Below are 22217 nucleotides of genomic sequence, written 5' to 3'. Positions count from 1 at the left end.
CCACAAAATCGCGTTCCACTAAACCACGCTCGACGAAACCGCGTAGCTGACGTCATCAACAGGGCGACAACAGCACGGAGACAGAAGCACGCTGTAAACGCTAAACCTAAAATTAACCCCTAAACCTAAACCTAACCCCCCTAAACCTAATCCTAAACCTAACCCTAAAACTAACCCTAAACCTAACTCTAAACCTAACCCTTAACCTAACCCTAAACCTAATCCTAACCCTTAACCTAACCCTAACCCTAACCCTTAACCTAACCCTAAAGCTAACCCTAAACCTAACCCTTACCTTAAATTGAATCTGCTTGCTTTCAAAGCGCTATTTAAAGCGCCCTTCTTTCTCCGCGCTGGCTGTTGTCGCCCTGTTGATGACGTCAGCGACGCGGTTTAATCGGGCGCGGCTTAGTCGAGCACAGTTTTGACGGGTCACGGTGATCTCCAGTGGTAGGTTTCAAATATTTCCACCACTGATTCACTGAAAATGTGAGTGCCGGTGGTGCAATTTGCCGGTTCTCCAAACTACGCAGAATCATTACTACCGGTTCAGTAGAACTGGTCCAAACCGGCTGAATACTACCTCTGGTGATCAACATACCATATCAGATAGGTGGCTGTTCAGTCTTTTCTTAAAAACCTCCAGTGATGAAGTACCCATAACTTCTGAAGGCAAGCTATTCCACTGGTTAATTGACCTCACTGTTAGGAAGTTTCTCCTTAATTCCAGGTTGCTCCTCCCCTTGTTTAGTTTCTTGTCCTGCCTTCAGATGCTTTGGAAAAGAAGTTATCTGCTATAATATTCTAACAGGATGGTATAGATTCCATGTCTTAACATTTCACATTTCACCTGGTTATTTTGCAGCATTTTCCACAACCAGGTGAGTCACAGACAGACAGCAGGACAAACATTCACAGAGTGTGATCACAACCATTCTTAAATTCAGATTAAGGTGTACTAAGGTGTACCGTGACCCGTCAAAACCGCGGTCCACAAAAGCGCGCTCGACGAAAGCGCGCATTTGACGTCATCACAGCGCGACGAAAAAAATTAAAAATTGAAATAAAAATAAAATTAAACCAAGCCGATTCACATAAAGGTAAGGGTTAGGTTTAGGGTTAGGGTTAGGTTAAGGGTTAGGGTTAGGTTTAGAGCGTTAGGGTTACGTTTAGCGTTAGGTTAAAGGTTAGTGTTAGGTTTAGCGTTAGGTTAAGGGTTAGGTTTAGGGTTAGGTTTGGGGGGGTTAGGGTAAGGTTTTCGCTTTATTTTTACATTTATCGATCATAGCGCGATGTTTTCGTCGCGCTGTGATGACGTCACGTACGCGCTTTCGTCGAGCGCGCTTTTGTCTACCGCGGTTTTGTGGTGGAACCAGGTGTACTAAGAAGCAAATACCATTAAAAGAATTTGGTTCAGAAACTCAACCAATATTCGTTAAGTCACACATGCTAGGTAAGGTGAACTCATGAATGCGCAGCAGAGAAAACAGAAACCTGTAAAGCTTAAGATCACATCTGCATTTCAAATCCAACTCGAGATGCTGAAAACAAAGCAAAGGTTCTTAAAAAGCACCGGTGTTGGAAAATTTCATCCACGGTTATATTTGCAAAACTGAAATAATGCAGAACTGTAATAATTGCACCGAATATATCCAAACTGGCTTTTGAAGGCGAAGCAGCAGCCCAGGTGTGCGGGAGGCTGTTTGCAAAAAAGACCTGACCTTCAGAACAGAGGCAGAAGCTCCAAGCAGCCTTCCTACAGCTTACAAGGATGCTGTCTTAGAAAAGGAATGATTTGGGTTTTTTTTTTGTTTTGTCGTGAACAAATAGCCGTGGAGAAAGATCTTTAACAAAGCAGAATATGGAAAGGAAAAACAAATCATAACCCCCAATAACGGTGCACCGTTTTTTTGCAATTCAGTACCGTGGAAAGACTAAAGCAAGCAAGATGCCTCATTTATTTCTTTGAACAGGAAAAGGGTTTTACACACAGACACATACACACACAAACAGACATACACAAACAGACACACACAAACAGACACACACACACACACCAAGAACTATACCGGCTCTAAATTAATCTCCTCTTTCAATTTTTTTTTTCATTTTAAAAAGTACAAGTAATTAAGCTAAAAAACAAATTCCTTGAGCGTTGGAACAAAAATCCTCTAAAGCAGTGTTTCTCAACCTTGACAACTTGAAGTCCTGTGGACTTCAACTCCCAGAATTCCCCAGCCAGCTATGCACAGGACTTCAAGTTGCCAAGGTTGAGAAACACTGCTCTAAAGGTTGGTTTATAGATTTGGTACTCACCATTAGAGGGCGCTACAGTACTGCAATAGACAGCTCCCATAGTCTGCCAAGGAGGAAATCTTTGGTGCGCCTAAGGAAAAAAAGAGCATTTTTTTCCCGTTAAAACAGTAAATGCTCGGCTGCTTCAGACGACCCATGCCATGAGACTTAATCTTGCTATCTTCCTAACAACTACAGCATGGAAGATAGGAAACCCAGTTTAACAATGGAAGAAAAACCCATTACTGGATGTGTAGATATTCTCCTAAACCACTTCTCATACCTTTCATTTTTGATCATCGGATTGTTAAAAGGCAAATTACTTCCCATAGACCGATTAGATCTCACAGGTTAGGTCTCCTCCGGATTCCATTCGCCAGCCAATGTCGGCTGGCGACCCCCCGGGGGAGAGCCTTCTCTGTTGCAGCTCCAGCCCTCTGGAATGATCTCCCTGTCGAGATCCGGACCCTTACGACCCTCCCAGCTTTCCGCAAAGCCACCAAGTCCTGGCTGCTCCAGCAGGCCGGGGGGCCTGTGAAACATCCAGCCCCGCGGAAATTGTGAATGTTGTGGTTTTGTTTTTAAAGTGTTGTCTTTGTCTAGTCTTCCCCCTTTTCTTGTCTATTGTGAGCCGCCCGGAGTCCTTCGGGAGTAGGCGGCATACAAGACAAATAAATACAATACAATACAAATACAAATTAGGTGGACATGAAATGTTTAAGTGTACTTTGGGGATGAATTTCTATTTGGAGTTAGCAAATGGAGAAAAGGCATTCATAGGCGGAAACGTTTTATAATATCGGACAGAACCAAGAATGGAATGCTGCACTGATGGGATGGGTTAGAAATGGATAGAAAAACAAGGACTGGCATATACTGCCATTCCTTGTTTAGGGACCACATTCTGTTCCAGGTGACCAGGATATTAAATGAAAAGGTCACTAAGTGAACACATGACCAAGAAAGAGATGATGTGAAGATCGTTGTTTACTGTTGTTTCATTCGGATAAAAATCTCTCGTAAACTTATGCTGGTGTTAATCTCATTAGATCACAGAGCAGGGCAGGGATGTCAAATTCGATTTCATTGAGGGCCACATCAGGGTTATGTTTGACCTCGGGGGCGGAGCAGGATGGGCGTGGCCAGATCGATGTCACTCACATTGGGGGCACCTGTGGTGGCCCAAGCACTCTTCCAGTGAAAATGGGCTCCCGAGCTCCGTTTACAGCTGCAACGGCCTCCTGTAACCTTCTGCCACCGAAAATGGAGCTCAGAAGTCGGCGTGCAGCCCTCTTGAGCTCAGTTTTAACTGACAGAGGCACTGTGGTCCTTTGCTGTTTCCAGGGTGGCCCCACGGGCCATGGCCCAGAAGGGACCCTAGAGGCCTTCTAGTCTAATCCCCTGCTCAAGGCAGGAGACCTTATACTAGTGATGGCTAAGCTTTTTGTCGCCGCATGCCGAAAGCACATGCACATACCCATAATGCAATGAACGCATAACTCCTCCCGCACGACCACTGCAACCCCACTGCTCCCTGTGCGTGCACATCACCCCTGTGCATGTGCACACAACCATACGCATGTTTGTGCGCCCCAGCATGTGCACCCCAACACTGTGGCATGACAAAACCGCGCTCGTCAAAATAACGGTGAAAAAACCGTGTCGCTAAAGCCGCGACGTCATCACCGTGTGTCATCACCGCCGCTACAACAGTGCGGCGACAGAAGGGCGCTTTAAAACAGCACGGCGGCAGAAAGCCGATTTAAATTAAGGTTAGGATTAGGTTTAGGGGTTTGCTTTAGGGTTAGGGTTAGGTTTAGGGTGCTGAGTGCTTCAGAAGGCGCGGATTTGCCCTCCGCCCTTATGTCAGCGCGGTAAGGTCGCATTTGCTTTAGCGATTCGGACGGCGCGGATTAGGGTTCGCGCTTATGTCTCCGCGGATAAGGGCTTCGCGGTATTGTGGTGGAACCCCCCAACACATGCACACGTGCCCCACCCCACGCACATGCATGGCAGAGATCTGAAAACCAGCTGGCTGGCAGGAGAGGCGTACTCATGCGTGGTGGACCTGAGCTGGGGCGACAGTTTGCCACCTGTGGCATGCATGCCATAGGTTCCCCATCACTGCCTTACCATCCCGGTTAAATGGTTGTACAGTTTATTTTTGAAAACCTGCAGTGATGGAACAGCCACAATTCTGGGAGGAAATTCTATTGCGTTCATACCAAGCAGCCATTCCAGCATGCCCAGGAAATTTGTTGTAAATGAGCACATTGGCCAGAAAATAATTTCTTATTACCATTCATTATTGTTGTATCTGCAAATGGTTTTTAACCAAGGTGGTTACTAAAAGAGGAGGAGGGGCAGAGGTGGGTTCCTGCCAGTTCTAACCTCTTCTATAGAAGAGGTTCCACAAATCTACCGTGCCGTTTAGAACCGGTTCCAGCTCCCTCCCCCCACCCGTCCGCACCACGCTTGCCCCACCCGCCGCTCATTGATTGGCTGGCTCACCAATCGCCCCGCCCGCCTCTAAGAGTCCTATCTAAACCTTAAAGTCTTGATGCTGTCAAGTTTGAACACCCCTGGGGTTTTTCTTTCTAAAGGGTTAGGGGTGCAAGGGTCTCGTAACTTGACAGCTTTAAGACTTGCACACTTCAATGCCAGAGTTCCTGAGCCAACTTGACTGGAGGAGGAATTCTGGGAGTTGAAGTCCACAAGTCTTAAAGCTGTCAAGTTTGAACACCCCTGGGGTTTTTTTTTCTAAAGGGTTAGGGGTGCAAGGGTCTTGTAACTTGACAGCTTTAAGACTTGGGTGCTTCAAATGCCAGAGTTTCTGAGCCAACATTTTGGTTGCTAAGCAAGAGCATTGTTAAGTGAGTTTCACCACATTTTACAAGCTGGCCATGCCCACCCAGTCACATGACTGGCACTCCCACTTGGTCACATGGCTGGCAAGCCACTCCCACAAAGCAGGCCACATCTACAGAAGAGGTTCTAAAAAATTTTGAAACCCGCCACTGAGGAGGGGGTATATTCAGCAGTCGTGTTCTTATTATTGTCCCATTGTAATTGTAATAGAATTGTAATAGAATTACAATGGGAAATTCTATTACATTGTAATAGAATTACAATGGGAAAATAATAAGAACACTAGGAAATACTGATAAATCTGTATTCACTGCACACATTTGCCTTGTTTATTGAATTAAACAACATCACAAAGTATATGGAGCTGGCAAATAATTCAGATTAAAGCTTGCTGCCTTTTAAAGTCATATGCATCTGTTACATATAGCATGATTTTCATACATTGGGGCTAGTGATCAAATAAACCTTTCCACAAAGATTTGTTAATAAATGTGTGTTTTGCAAAAACAAGCCAAAAACTACAGGACTTGTTGCAAGTCATTTTTTTTTCCTTTGCTACAAATTCTTAAATATTAAGAACCCTCCCTCCATCCCATTCTATGAAGCCTACACTTGCACACTTAAACATTCTTTGGCAGATATGAGACCTATTTTGAAAATGCTTATTTACGAATAAAACAATTAATACAGTTTTGATAAATTCTGCGGTTTACTTCTTCTTTTCTCCAAAAAGACTGTGCTGAAATCTACAGTATTTAAATTTTGGTAAGATCATCTATATTAATATAGCTGAAGCAAGGAAAACTGTCTCAGTAAAAAGCCGTTGATATTTACTCAGAATAAACACTAACGTTATGAAAAAGTACTTTAATGTGGCATACCATCCACCATTGTCTGGACTGAAGAAACTATTTTAGCACTGAAAAAATACAAGTTCCTCTAATTTGCACAGGATCTGAACTTCACAGGATCTGAACTTCAGACATTTTACTGTTTGGGAGAACACATCACTAATATAGCAGTTTGTAGACATTTGCTAATTGTCCAAATCCAGCATTATGCTTTCTAATAGCAGTCAAAGTGAAACCTTCCTGGCATTTTATATAAATATAGGATCAACCGCCCTCTGGAACAGCAAAACACTAGAAATAAGGATGGTGTTCTCACTCTTAGAAAAGCCTTGGAAATCTGGCTTTGATTTCCAGACCTGGGCTAGTTTGTATTTTTTAATGGCCCCTGTTTTATTTGGACTTTGGCAACCAATAAGCTGGAATAAATACATACATTTAAAGCACTCTAAAGAGCAAAGTGGGGGGTAAATCAATCTCTCTCTCCTCAATGTATTAGATAGAGTATCTCTATATTATTATAATGTTGACCAACATTTTTGTTCATCCCATTTTCCAGAAGACTCACCAAGGAGTAAGTTTAAAATAAGAAGTGTGTAATATAAAAAGTGTGGAGAAATGTGTGGGCTTCAATAATGAAGGACACTAAGACATAGTCCATGCAGGAAAATTCACAAATAATCTTAAAAGTCTTGTTGGCTAATTTATAAATTGGTCCATATTCATTTAGGTAATATTTTCCTTGCAACAGCCTCTGCTGTGCCAGAAGGAGAAAATAATGCTTATTCTCAGGGGTGTGATTCAGCCGGACCGGACTGGTTCAAGTGAACCAGGTGAACCAGTAGTTCCGACGATCAACTGGGGAGCAAAGCGGTTCGCTCTGACGATCAGGTTGGCCCGCCCACCTGCCTCTGCGCTTTACTTACCTATATCCTCTCAGCTGATTCGTGCAGCAGAGTGGATTGCTGTGCCTCAGCTGTCTTACTCCCCAGAAGTAACGTGGAAGGTAAGTTTTGTTAAAACTGCTAATGCGCATGAAGCACGTGTTAAGCATAGGCACGCGTGGAGTGGGCATGGAGTGCGTGCACAAAGCACGAAATCACCAAACCGGTTGTTACACACACACACACGCACACACACAATATATATACCAGGGGTTGTGACACTAAATATATACCTTCTTCCCTGGCTTCAGCTGATAAGGAGGAGACCTGTGGCATAATGGCTAAGACGTTTGCCTAAGATGCAATACAGCACAGGTTCGAATCCCAGTAAGGGTATGGCTAGCTGATGAGAGCTAAATAGCTTGAAATAGATCTATACTAGTCTCCCTTTATTTATTTATCAGCGCAAATAAAACACACACATATATATATATATATATATAGTTTTCGGCTTAAAGTGTGATCGGAGCTGCCGTCTTTCTATAAATCTTGGTGGGTAGGTGTGGAGTGCTGGCTTTGTTTCAGTAAGTGGATTGATTGGATGTGTGGCTGTATCATGATTGGTGAAACAACGCCAGCACTCCACACCCACCCACCAAGATTTATAGAAAGACAGCAGCTCCAGCCACGCTTTAAGCCAAAAACACCAGCCTGAAGATGGCGAGTGAGACCTCGCCGAAACATTGCCAAGACAATCTCTATCTTACACGGGAAAAGACCTGAATGCAACAAGACTAGCATACCTACACCCGTGAAAATCTATGAAAACATATGCTGGTCTTGTTGTAGTATATATATTACATTATTAGTAAATATATACTACCGGCAAGAACTAGGAACAATACACTTTTTAACATTTTAAATGAGTGTTTCAATTTTAAAACAGCACAGATCTTGTAGGATTTACCGCCTTGCTTGTAAAAAAAAAGGGGGGGGTTATCAAAAGCTATCATACTACTAAAAGCTTTTCAGATTCCATTCTTTGGATTAACAAGAGTTATAAACCTCCTTAATTTGATTTAACTTTTCCCAATCATGCTTCTTGCTGTATTTTTAGAAGAGCGCTTTATTGTTGGAAACTCTAACACGGTTAATTGTAGTCTTCTATCCTGGTAATACTGTTTTTACTTGCCCTACTTCAAAAATTCTAAGTTGTATATGTTGGCCTGTTTTGATCAGAGACAGCATATTAATTCACTTTTGCATTACAGAATATAACGATAACTATATTGATATCTGCTTTCATATGAAATGTTATTTGGAATTTTAAAAAATTAAAGATACGCACAACCAGCAAACTAATATGGATATCTAATGGGAAATCTTTTCTACCAAAGTGGTTCAGCAAGTCTTACTGCTCAATAAATTTTAACTGGGGGCGTGTGAGCATTTTGTGTGTTGGGGGTCGCCATTAGATTAGGAGCTTCGGACTACATTCTTTCAATGTCTTTTCTGAACGAAGTGCGAGGAACTAATGACAATGCTACTTCCCGATGGTATTAATAAGTAGTTTCACCTTCCTTGTTCCCGATTCCCTTAAATTTTCATCTATGGCTATACACCGACAACTGCACTGAATAATAATAATAATAATAATAATAATAATAATAATAATAATTATTATTATTATTATTATTTATTTGTCTTGCATGCCGCCCACTCCCGGAGGACTCCGGGCGGCTCACAAAAGACAAGGGAAAGGGGGGAACGAGACAAAGACAACATATTAAAAACAAAACCAACATTCACAATTTCTGTGGAGGTAGATGCTTCTCAGCTCCCCCCAGCCTGCTGGAACAGCCAGGACTTGGAGGGTAGTAAGGATCCGGATCTCAACAGGGAGCTCGTTCCAGAGGGCCGGAGCTGCAACAGAGAAGGCTCTCCCCCGGGGAGTCACCAGCCGACATTGGCTGGCAGATGGAATCCGGAGGAGACCCAACCTGTGCGATCTAATTGGTCTGAGAGAGGTAATCGGCAGGAGGCGGTCTCTCAGGTACCCAGGTCCGATGGCATGTAGGGCTTTATAGGTAGCGACCAGCTACCTGCATGATTAAAACTTAACTGAAAATCAGGATGTAAATCTGATTTTCAAAAGACTCTGAAACTAATGTTTGCATTCCTCACAGCATAATGCTGCATTCGTATCAAAGAAGCTACAGATTCTTGCCTTCCAACATTTCCCATGAGTTAGGCCTGGCTGAGAACAAATTAAATTTCTCTTTGCAGTATATTCATACTCTTACTAGATAGAGTGAAACCCACTTACATGTTTACATATGGTAATTGCGAGCAGTACACGCTGCTTGCAGTTGCTTCCAATATTTAGCATACTTAATGAACATATTCTAAAAAAAATCCCTGGGGATAATTTTGTATATTTCCCAATTTCTTATTTTAGGACCAAAATCTAGCATTGACACACAATCGGTTAAATACCAAACCTCTGAAGCATGGGAAGGAAGGAGGGAAGGAAAGAGAGAAGGAGAGAAGAAAGGAGGGAAGGAAGGAGGGAAAGAAGGAGAGAGAGAAGAAAGGAGGGAAGGAAGGAGGGAATGTAGGAGAGAAGGAAGGGGGGAAGGAAGGAGGAAAGGAAGGGGGAAAGGAAGGAGGGAAGGAGAAAAGAAAGGAGGGAAGGAAGGAAGGAGGGAAGGAAGGAGAGAAGGAGGGAAGGTGAAGGAGGGAGGGAAGGAAGGAGGGAAAGAAGGAGAGAAGAAAGGAGGGAAGGAAGGAGGGAAGGAAGGAGGGAATGTAGGAGAGAAGGAAGGGGGGAAGGAAGGAGGAAAGGAAGGGGGAAAGGAAGGAGAGAAGGAGAAAAGGAGGGAAGGAAGGAAGGAAGGAGGGAAGGAGAGAAGGAGGGAAGGTGAAGGAGGGAGGGAAGGAAGGAGGGAAAGAAGGAGAGAAGAAAGGAGGGAAGGAAGGAGGGAATGTAGGAGAGAAGGAAGGGGGAAGGAAGGAGGAAAGGAAGGGGGAAAGGAAGGAGAGAAGGAGAAAAGAAAGGAGGGAAGGAAGGAAGGAAGGAGGGAAGGAAGGAGGGAAGGAGAGAAGGAGGGAAGGGGAAGGAGGGCGGGAAGGAAGGGGAGTAGGAGAGAAGAAACGAGGGAAGGAAAGAGGGAGGGAGGGAAGAAGAAATAGGACCGTTGTAAGATAAGATGGATCTATGGGATGTTAAGAAAGCAATCTTCAAGTATATTGTCAACTGTAGGGAAAAAAATGTTATAAATACATATTATTAATAACAGTTATGAGATCATATAATTGTGAATGTATATATGAAATTGATAAAATAAAAATTATATTAAAAAAAACCTCTGAAGCGATTCTACTTGCGGTACTTACAGGCAAAGATTAGTTGATAAGAAAATTAAAAATATTTATAGTACAATGTTATATGTAGATCCTCAAAAATGAATTCAGTTCTACTGCTCTAGAGTTTAGCCAATTAACTGCCTATGGCAGGAAAGAAAGAAAAAATTGTGCTTCCAAGCACTCCACTCTGAAATATAAAATCAATTTTTGGCTCACACAAGCAGTACCTCACAATCTTTTGGCTATAATCCCAGTAACATTAGGGATTGCTCTAAGCTTTCCTGAAGCAGTCTTTGACTGTCAAGTAAATGGTGTGCAAAACCACACTTCAGTTGTGTGCAGGCACGTATGCATGTGTCTGTGTGTGAGTTTATGTCTTATTAAGTAGCAGTCATTAGGTTCATATGGGTAATTTAACAAACTATGTATAGAGCTTAAGAATTTTTTTAAAAAAAAAAACCTGAACCATTACTACTTAATGAATTTCAGTTAAATAACAACAATAGCTCTGATGACAGGGAGTGGTTTTCTTTCTATTATATCAGCTCAGGGCAATATTTAAGATTTCAAAAGTCAACATAATACAAACAGAAAGTTTTTAAAATTATGCAGTTCCTGTTTCCACTGAATTTTTACAGGAAACGACCTGTTTGTTCTGATAGCTGGAGTGCAATGGAATATGGAAACTGGTTTTATCTTGAATCTGAAAGAAAATGCTGAAAAAAGTATCACTTGTATGTTACATTGACTGCGGAAGATTACTCATTCAAAGACTATAGAGTAGTACACTGATAAAACATATTTTGTATATGCATGTGTGTTGTATATATGAATATAAAATTCATACAACAATCAGTAGATAATATTCTCCTTTTTAAATGGAGAAATAGCCAGATGAGCGCAGAGCTGAGTATATATTTCCTTCCAATCCCAAAACATTCAGGCAACAGAATGTACTTTCAGCTCATTCAAATGCTGAGTCCTATGTCCTACTCCTATGTATTACCATGTTTTCCAGAAAATAAGACAGGGTCTTATTTTCTTTTGACACCCCGCCTCCGAAATAAGCACTTGGCCTTATTTTTGGGGAGGTCTTATAATTTTGGAGGCGCAGGAGGCAGCAAGCGTGGTCACCTCATGGCTGCTGCTCTGTTGCAATATTTTCAGGGAGGGCTTATTTTTGGGGAAAATATTTTGGGGAAAAATATTATTTTAGAGCATGCGCTCAAAAGCCCGATTGGGCTTATTATCTGAGGAGGTCTTATTTTCAGGGAAACAGGGTATAAAGCTCTACTTCAGCTAGGAATTATCTAAAACATTCTCAACACATAACTGTCTTTTCAATCCTGCAAGCCATCCTTGTTTACAGTTCTTGCCTTTTGAGTGTCTGTTCCAATAGTTTGATTACCTCGGGACTCTGAGTACCCAGAATTTACCATTTAAGGTGAAGTGATGCGTTTAAGGACAAGTGAAAAATGTAGACAGCGAATCACAACTGGAATTACAATTTTTCTTCCAAGTTTTCTTGCCGAACAAGCTACAACCCAATTGTAGCAATAATATAATGAAGATGCTTGTTAACTAAAAAAAAAAAAAAAAAAAAAAAAAAAGCATTTAAGGACATTTTAATTCCTTCACTCCAATTCCCAATATTATATATTTGGGATGAGTTAGACTACATATTATTTTTGAAGGGGTTCAAAGATAGTTTTAAAGATAGTCACATACAATGTACACATGGTGCCTATAGAGTTACTTTCATGCAGTTTGAATTTTTAATAACTTCATTTCTACTATGTGTAAAGCGCCACAGAGAGGAAATGTATTCAAGAACTAAATAAAACGAATATTGGGTAACATTGTTAGGATAACAAATGGGATCTGTGCTATAAGTAAAAACAGAACCTGTTCAGATAACTTCAAAATTGTATTATGTTTTACATCCTAAAAGATGGTGGATATGCTGAAAAGTAACATTCCTACAAAGATATATGCTGAATCTTCAGTAAATCCCTTTGATGTTATATTTTGCATCTTCTCTCGGATCAGATGTCACTTAATGTGCTGTTAAGGGAGAAATGAAGACCTTCTGGTTTTAATATATTAATAGTGTTTATGACACAGCTAGATTAAAGCATTTGACATGTTTAAGTGCTGATACTGACATTTAGGAAAACAAGCCCCAAAGCCGGAATCGGAGTGGGAACATAGAATGTACAAATCATGAGTGTGATAAAACTCTACACCAGAAGTGTCAAACACAAGGCCTGTGGGCCAGATCTGGCCTGTGATGTGGTCGGATCCGTGACCCGACAAAAGCGCAAACGTCAAAAGTGCACCGACAAAACCACGGCGCTAAAACCGCGATGTCCTAGTCTACTCAATGTGAAGAGGAAACATCAGGCCAATGCAATACACAACTTTATAGGTAATCACCAACACTCTTCTTATTCAAGATCATGTGAAGTGTTAATACCACTTTATAATGCCTTGGTAAGGCCACACTTGAAATACTGCATCCAGTTTGGTTGCCATGATGTAAAAAAAGATGTTGAGACTCTAGAAAGAGTGCAGAGAAGAGCAACAAAGTTGATCAGGGGACTGGAGACTAAAACATATGAAGAATGGCTGCAGGAACTGGGTCTAGTCCAGGGCTGGGTTTCAACCGGTTCGCGGCAGTCCCTGCGAACCGGTTGGTCGCCGAACCCAGAAGTAAGTAACTTCCGGGAACGGCGAAGGGCGCGCCCGCCCGCCCGCGGTCCTTACCCGGTTTTGACGAGTTCTGCACTTCCACGCATGCGCAGGACGCATACAGCGCCTGCATGATCGTCCAGGAGCAGCTGGAGCGTCGCGCAGACGCTAGTACGCATGTGTGCACCGCGCGCGTGCACGAGGACGCCGCCGGCCCCGTTCCAACCGAACCGGTTGGAACGGGGCGAGAAACCCACCCCTGGTCTAGTCTGATGAAAAGAAGGCCTAGTGGTGACATGATATCAGTGTTCCGATATTTCAGGGACTGTCACAAAAAAAGAGGGAGTCAAGCTATTCTCCAAAGCACCTGAGGGCAGGACAAGGAGCAATGGGTGGAAACTAATCAAGGAGGGAAGCAACCTAGAACTAAGGAGAAATTTCCTGACAGTTAGAACAATTAATCAGTGGAACAACTTGCCTCCAGAAGTTGTGAATGCTCCAACACTCGAAGTTTTTAAGAAGATGTTGGATAACCATTTGTCTGAAGTGGTGTAGGGTTTCCTGCCTAAGCAGGGGGTCAGAATAGAAGACCTCCAAGGTCTTTTCCAACTCTGTTATTCTGTTCTGTTCTATTCTACATCATAATTTTTTACACTTATGTTTTGGTTTCTTCAACATGATTTCAACAAGTTCAAATATGCTTAGACAATACATCACAATTGAATTAGCTTAAATTAACAGCCACATGAATTTAGTAAACAATATGGAAGCTGATGTTTCAATGTTTTTCTATTGAATTTATAAAGGGTATGAGTTCTGTGACCCTTCAATATTTTGAATTTAATACAGTACAGCTACTTCCTTAATTTTTGAGTAAGAAGCTTACGAAGTACAGTCACATTATTGCACCCATGTCAGATAAACAAAAAAGTGGAACTAGTTTGAAAGGCAATTTCAAAATTGTTTGAATATAGATGTCTTTCTATTAGCCTACATGGGAATACAATAAGCAAAAAATGAACTGAAGAATATGTTATCATATTAAATTGAGTTTATGTTAGACTAAATAGTAGAAAATGATAAAAGATTGTGCAGGATACCACATATTTGCAAAATATCACATATTTGTGAAATACCACATATTTCACTTGACCAAATATATTAAATTTGAGAACTTATCTGATGAAGAGGGGTTTAAATAAAATTGACATTCTGCAATTGGATTCTTGACAAGTATTATTCTTTTGACCACAGATGGGATGAAAAAGGTGATTTGGAATGTAATATTAGAAGATCACTCCTTGTGGAATAATATAAAAAATCAATTTATTAGATTGTGTGTTATATGCTAATTATCAGCCTGTTTCATTGAATAATGTTGACATGAAAACCTTAACTGCTAACAGATTTTAATAAGAATTCTTTTCATCCGTAGAATAATCAACTTTGTCAAAACTACTCAGATTACATCCAATCAGCTGAATAAAAATAAAAAACACAAAACTGCAATTCTATTGCTAAATGTGGAAATTTACAGATGATATATACGTATCACCTGTGGATTATCTCAATAATTTATCCATATTCCCTAGGCGCCCTCCTGTCAACCAAAGTGGAAGTTAATGGCCAAATTGAAAGATATCCTGTTAATTGTTCCACACTGAAATTAATACTTTGTTTATTCATTTTAGCATATGTACTGAATTTGTCAATTATTTCCCTCCTACGTGAGATAGACATATCCCTTATTGATAAAAGCATTAAATATTTATCTTAATGAATCCGGCTATAATGTGAGCTGCTAGTCTATTATATATATATATATATATATATATATATATATATATATATATATATATATATATATATATATATATACATATACATATACATATACATATACATATACATATATATATATATATTAATAATGTTTCTTAGAACCATTTATTTTCAGATTTGTTTAGACTCCTCAGTTTGTGGTATTGGACAACAATACAATAGCCCTGGGTCTTTGTGTGTTGCATAATTCATTAGAATATAAATTGGTATATTATGCTGATGATATACTGGTAATGTATGCGGATGTCATTTTTAAAGCTCATTCCTTAGATCAGGTGTTGTATACTTGATTGACACATTTGGGCAAAATGTGTGATACGTTAACCAGTCTGCCAGAATTTATGCCAATGGGCAAAGATTGCTCTATTGAAAGACTAGGACAGTGATGGCAAACCATTTTGTCCTTGCGTACTGAAAGCATGCACACATGCGCTGTTGCGTGCTTGCATATGCCCTCACAAATAGTGCAATGCATGCATGACACCCCCCGCATGTGCATGCAACCCCCCTGCACTCCGTTTTCAGCCTAGCAGACTTTTCTGGAGCCTCCTGGGACTAAAATGGGCCACGGGGAGAATGATGCATCCCCATGACCTGTTTTGGGCATAGCAGGTCTCCCTGGGGCCAAAAACAGGCTGGGGGAACTCCCAACACATGAGCATTCAACGTCTCCCATATGTGCCCGGCCCCCTGTGCATGCGTGGCAGAGACCCGAAAATCATCTGGCCAGTAGGAGCCGTGCACACAGGCACAGTGGAGCTGACCTGGGGCGATGGCTCGCGTGGCCACAGAGAGGGCTCTGTGTGCCATCTGTGGCACACGTGCCATAGGTTTGCCACCACGGGACTAGGTAATTATCATTTTACGAATCTTGAGTTATAGCACCATACATACCTCTTGATTACTATCAAATTCAGTTTATGTAAAGTCTTTTTCTAGGGCTCTTCTAGGAATATTCATGTAGGACACCTTTAAATAATTAGACTTAGACTTCCAAAATATAATATAATGTATCTTCTGTTACTACTATATGGATTCAAAAGATGATATTTTTTTCCTGGAAAATTGCTTTCCTTCCTTTCCTGTTAAATTAATGCACACTCTGAGCTAATATATAATGCCTTATCAGATTGCAAAGATAAGAGCATAGGAAAAATGGGATTAGTAAGAATTATTGGGGAGTCAAGAGGAAGATCACACCTACATGTGCTTAGTGTTGTGTGGTGACATCTATAGAGAAGCCCAACCATTTTTGACAAATAGATCAGAAGAATCTCTAACATACTCTTACAGGTAGTCCTTGTCTTACAACCAGTTGCTTAGCAACCATTCAAAGTTGTGATGGACCCCCCTGGAGGTTTCTATGACTGATTTGAAGCTCTAACCGTTGCCCCCACAGTCATGTGGCTACACTTACAACCGTTTGCAAAGTGTCATGACCACATGACTGTGCTTCTTACATTTTTAATGAAATGTATCATTCTCTTCTGGATTTCAACAAAATGGGGCCCTTGTGAACCATCCCTTTGTTTAATGACCACGGTATTTGTCGGTATAGGTAGACCACGGTATAGGAATATAATCTAACGGTTGGGTTGGCAATATATAAAATATGTAACAATGCTGTATCTGTTTCTTTAAATCATACTGTAAAATGTGTTTGGTTGCTGTTTTCCTCAATTGGCCATAAGAGGGAGCCAGAATGACTGTTAGCTCTGGTTCATTAGATGCTAGGCTGATCTGATCTGAGTGTTTTGGAAGCTGGCTGTTAGAAAGTGCCGTGAGCTATTGTAAGTTTTGCAACTGCTAGAAAACTTTGAGTACTGAACTGATTATATGATACTGGACTATGTTATTTGGATTATCCCTTAACTGAAAGACATTGATGACTGACTGTCTTATCCGTGTATGACTTGGACTGTTTGATGGACTCTGATACCTCTATTTCCACAAAAGTAAAAGTCTATTTAAACTGCAGTGTCTCTGTATGCTGGTTTGTGTGTTCTCCAACACAACTCTCACAACGCTTCTCAGAACATACTCGCTCTCCCAATGGGGAGCTCACTTAACAGTATTCAGTGAATGACCATGGTGTTCTCTTAACAACCATCCCCCAAAAGGTTGTAAAATTGGGTCAGTCACACAACCATCGACTAACAACTGTGATGAATAGAGCCCATTGCAGACATAGGCCAAGGACTACCTGTATAATATTTCTTATGAATAATTTTTTGAGAAGTTGTCAGTTGAAATGAAACTTCAAAGAACTATTTTCTATCATATATGCAATTCTGCTACTATTCTTTCTGCTACTATTTACTCCAAATAAATATTTATTAAGCAAATAATATACACAAAGAAGGTCCTTAAATTATTGCTACATTCTGAGCCCTCAGATTGACCCTACCACATTGTCCACAGATGGTAGCTGAAAGAGGAGAGATAATATTCCTTTAAGCAATTTTGCCTTGAGTATGCTATTTCATCTCTCATTTAAAGCTATATAAAAGATAATAACAAACCCATCTGTGAGACACAGATGAGGGCAGATCTGTATTACTATGTATAAAGTAGTTTACATTTTTGTTTCATGAAACCGGAGACACATAGAGACAATTAAACCCTTGGATTTAATTCTACTCCTCCTCTTTAATGCAATGTTTCTGAATCTTGGCAACTTAAAAATTTGCAGACTTCAACTCCCAGAATTCTATGCTGGCTGGGGAATCCTGGAAGTTGAAGTCCACATATGCTCTAATGCAGAGGTGTCAAACTCACTGCCTGTGGGCTGCATGCATTATGCGCTGGCCACCCCCATTCCCATTTCAGCAAAGGGGGAAATGTCATGATATGTCACGTGATGACGCAACACCATGAGTTTGACACCCTGCTCTAATGCCAAAAGGAAATTCTCCCATTCATGCTAGGAAAATTTAAAACATTAAAACAAAAATAATTTTAGGCTTTTAATTAGAAGCTAATTAAATGTTTGCAATTAAGCATTTTAAATCAATTCTCAAAGAATGAATACATACATCTGTACATCAGATTGCTAATGCTCTTTTATTATTTCCTAGACATATAAGTACCATATCGTACTATAATGTAGAGTAAAAATGTTTAAGAAACATAGCTACATATTAATTTTGTTATTCATATTAAAGTTTCTTTAAGAAACCAAATAATCTATGGATATATAAAATTAATAATATAAATTTCACTTCCTCTTAAAACTGTATCCCTTAACATTCATTCTCCAAATGATATACTGTACATTTTACCCATAACTGTATATATTTTACAACTTATTGTAAATTATTTTCAACTATATTGTTCTCAAGAACTATAAACATTTTTTGAGGGAATTCTTCCATTATCACTCCCATCATGACAATGATTTTAGTGATGTGAATAGAAGAATGTGATTATATGTCTCCCATCTGGCAGGGCAGATATTTGAAAATCAATTTCAAAGGCATTATATTCAACACGATAGACCTTAATACTCTTCTTCCCCTGCAGTAATTTTTGGTTCAGTAATGATGATACTAAACCTCCAATACTGCTTAGCAATAAATGTCTTAACTCCTCAGGGGATCATTTTTTAAAATATAGCATAATTTGAATGTGCTGTAAATGTTAATAATACTAGACACCCCATGTTCCATAGTATAATTGTTTCAGAAATGTTTCCTCACCTAAACAGAGAAATAGAATGATCAAGGGGGGGGGGGGAGAACTGGGATCAGGTATGTCTTTTGACATCCAGACAGCTTTCTAATTGAATTTTTTTTGTGGGAATATGGGAGAGCACCCTTCCACCCCTCCCACAGTAAGTGGCTGGTGCTGGGTGGGGAAGGGGTGAGGGTTTGCAAGACTGGCTGGGAAACTGTCATGAAATACTGAAAATGAGGATCTCATGACTGCAGGAGCAGATCAGCAGTGGAACAGCAGGTAATAGCTACGACTTCCTCAAATTTCATTCCCTTTGGAGTCATAGTTTCTGGATTTGGAATGCATCGTGTCAGTTAGCCCAGTTGAGGTATCCCGGATCAAAAATGGTTGCCCTAGTTAAAGATCATGAAAATGAGACTTCTACTTATTTTTGCCTAGTTGCATTTGCTTCACTTTTTATTATACATTCAGAGTTGGGTTCCTACCAGTTCGCACCAGTTCGGTAGAACCGGTTCGTCAAATCTACCGAACCGGTTAGAAGAGGTTCCACCAGTGGACCCGGAAAGCAGGCCACACTTACAGAAGAGGCTCCAAAATTTTTTGAAATCCAACACACACACACACAAACACACACACACAGAGAAAGAAAAGAAAGGAATAAATAAATAAAGAAAGAAAAAGTGAGAGAGATGAAAGAAAAAAAGGAAAAAGGGACAGAGAGACAAAAGGAAGGTATTGGTATTGGTATTGAGTTTATTTATATGCCGCCCTTTTCCCTGGGGGGACTCAGGGCGGCTCACAACTTACAAAAGGGAAGGGGGGAGAAAGACAAACTTTTAAACATATAAGACAATACATAATTAAAAAACACAACATTCATACCATTCGGGCGGGTTACAATCTTAGTCCCAGGCCTGACGGGATAGTCAGATTCTGAGGGCTGTGCGGAAGGTCTGGAGGGTGGTGAGGGTCCGAATCTCCACGGGGAGATCGTTCCATAGGGTCGGAGCTGCTACCGAGAAGGCTCTCCTCCGCGTGGTTGCCAGTCGGCACTGACCGGCAGATGGAACTCGGAGGAGGCCTAATCGGTGAGATCTAATAGGTCGCGTGGAGGTAATTGGCAGTAGGCGGTCTCTCAAGTACCCAGATCCACTACCATGAAGGGCTTTATGGGTGACAAGTAGCACCTTGAAGCGTACCCGGAGATCGACAGGTAGCCAGTGCAGCTCGCGGAGGATAGGTGTTATGTGGGTGAAACGAGGTGCACCCACAATCGCTCGCAGCGGGCCGCATTCTGGACTAGCTGAAGTCACCGAATACTCTTCAAGGGCAGCCCCATGTAGAGCACATTGCAGTATTCCAGCCTAGAGGTCACAAGGGCTCGAGTGACTGTTGTGAGAGCCTCCCGATTCAGGTAGGGGCGCAACTGGTGTACCAGGCGAACCTGGGCAAATGCCCCCCTGGTCACAGCTGACAAATGATGTTCGAAAGTCAGCTGTGGTTCCTTTCCTTGCGAAAGGAAATTCAAGCATTAAAGAAGCAATTTTTTAAAAGTTGTGCTTTATAGTCAAAGCCAAAGTGGTGTTTTCAGTGACGTGCGGTGAGTTTTATGGCTGGTGAGGCAGCTTTTTAGACTTGTGGACTTCAACTCCCAGAATTCCACAGCCAGGCATCCTCAGTTACAAGAGGCGAGAGAACACGTGCCTCATTTGCATAAGGAATTCTTCACTTTTTAACCCTTGGTTAGCTCTTAAAAGGCGAAAAATTCCTTATGCAAAAGAGGCCCCTAGTTCTCTGGCCTCCTCCTATAGTTAACACTAAGCACTGTCCCAAGTCACTGTGACTTAGAATCTGGTAGCAACTATCTTGGCTTTAATTATTTTAAAAAAATTCTTTAAAATTCTTTCCTTTTCCTCATGACTGGTGAGGCTACGCCTCCCCTGCCTCTAGTGACTGCACGTCCCTGGGTGTTTTAGTCTCCCTCCCTCCCTCCCTCTCTCTCTCACACACACACACGTGTGGAGGAGCATTTGTATAGTGCTATGTTTTTCAAACTTGGCAACTTTAACATATATGGACTTCAGCTTCCAAAATTCCCCAGCTAGCATATTGATGTTCACTGATATAACATCAATCCGCCACTCCCTGAAAGCAAATGTTTTGCTGGCTTCCAAACTTTTAGCACAAAGCTTGAGAAAGTTCAATTTTTAAATAAGTGCTACGACAGGGGTCAAATGTGTGTCCTTAACTGCCCCCAAATAATTTTTTTAAAAATGTAAGAAATATGAAACACTGCAAGCTCTAATAATTCCCCCCTTGACTGATTCATCTTCATTCATCTCATATCCCTTTCTAATCAAGTAAGTTTCCTAGAGATACTTTGGAGAGTTACCTTAAATAGGATCTAACCCAGATATATGGTGGTGACAGACGGAACTGAAGAGACAATGCCCATCAGGTGTGACTGAGGATCTAGGACAGGGGTGTCCTTAGGTATGGCCTTCCATCCGTGGCTCTCCCAAGCTCCGTTTTCACTGGCAGAGGGTTGCAGGAGGCCATCGCAGCCAAACGGAGCTCAGGAGGCCATTTTCGCTGGCAGAGTGCTTGGGCCACCAGAGGCACCCCTGACAAGTGATGTTGAGCTGGCCATGCTCACCCCTCCTCGAGGTCAAACTCAACCCTCTCGGACAGGTCGCAGTCGGTGTTAGTGGGAGGGCAGAGATCGTCCCCAAGGCCCCTGAAATATGGGGTGCCGCAGGGTTCGGTCTTATCCCCCCTACTATTTAACATTTACATGAAACCGCTGGGAGAGATCATCCGTAGGCACGGGATTAGATACCATCAATATGCGGACGATACTCAATTGTATCTGTCCGCCCCGTGCCAAATCAATGAAGCGGTTGACGTAATGGACCGGGGGCTCGAAGCCGTCATGAACTGGATGAGGATTAACAAGCTTGTGCTCAACCCAGAAAAGACCGAGTGGCTGTTGTGTTTTCCTCCCAAAAATTCGGCCACTAATCCAACTCTCAGGCTGGGGGGTCAAATTCTACACCCCTCAGAGAGGGTTCGCAACTTGGGAGTCCTCCTGGATTCACAGCTGTCATTCGACCATCATATAGCGGCTGTGACCAGGGGGGCATTCGCCCAGGTACGCCTGGTGCGCCAGTTGCGACCCTACCTGAACCGGGAGGCCCTCACAACAGTCACTCGGGCCCTCGTGATTTCTAGGCTGGAATACTGCAATGTGCTCTACATGGGGCTGCCCTTGAAGAGCATCCGGCGACTTCAGCTAGTGCAGAACGCAGCCGCGCGAGTGATTGCGGGTGCACCCCGATTCACCCGCATTACACCTATCCTCCGCGAGCTGCGCTGGCTACCTGTCGATCTCCGGATGCGCTTCAAGGTGCTATTGACCACCCATAAAGCCCTACATGGCAGTGGATCTGGATACTTGAGAGACCGCCTTCTGCCAATTACCTCCCTACGGCCTATAAGATCTCATAGGTTAGGCCTCCTCCGCATCCCATCGGCCAGCCAATGTCGGCTGGCAACCACAAGGAGGAGGGCCTTCTCAGTAGCGGCCCCGACCCTTTGGAACGAGCTCCCCGTAGAGATTCGCACCCTCTCCACCGTCCAGGCCTTCCGCACAGCCTTGAAGAACTGGCTCGCCCGTCAGGCCTGGGGATAAGGACCATTACCCCGCCCGAATGTTGTATGCATGTTGCGTATTATTTTTATTATGTGT

At 41.9% G+C, this 22217-nt stretch overlaps 1 protein-coding gene across 2 annotated transcripts in view; it reads right to left on the bottom strand.

Moving 5' to 3' along the window:
- Window positions 1-22217, bottom strand: part of MCU (mitochondrial calcium uniporter) — a 148974-nt gene that overhangs the window by 23351 nt on the left and 103406 nt on the right. For both annotated transcript variants that reach the window (XM_032231911.1, XM_032231912.1), the window contains exon 2: window positions 2317-2386. In XM_032231911.1, the coding sequence (XP_032087802.1) occupies window positions 2317-2386 (70 nt within the window). The remainder of the gene's footprint in view (window positions 1-2316; window positions 2387-22217) is intronic.

This window comes from Thamnophis elegans, chromosome 15, assembly GCF_009769535.1.
Source record: "Thamnophis elegans isolate rThaEle1 chromosome 15, rThaEle1.pri, whole genome shotgun sequence".
In the NCBI taxonomy this organism is placed as follows: Eukaryota; Metazoa; Chordata; class Lepidosauria; order Squamata; family Colubridae; genus Thamnophis; species Thamnophis elegans.
The sequence above is the reverse complement of the archived record's forward strand: the minus strand, read 5'-3'. Positions and strand labels throughout refer to the sequence as shown.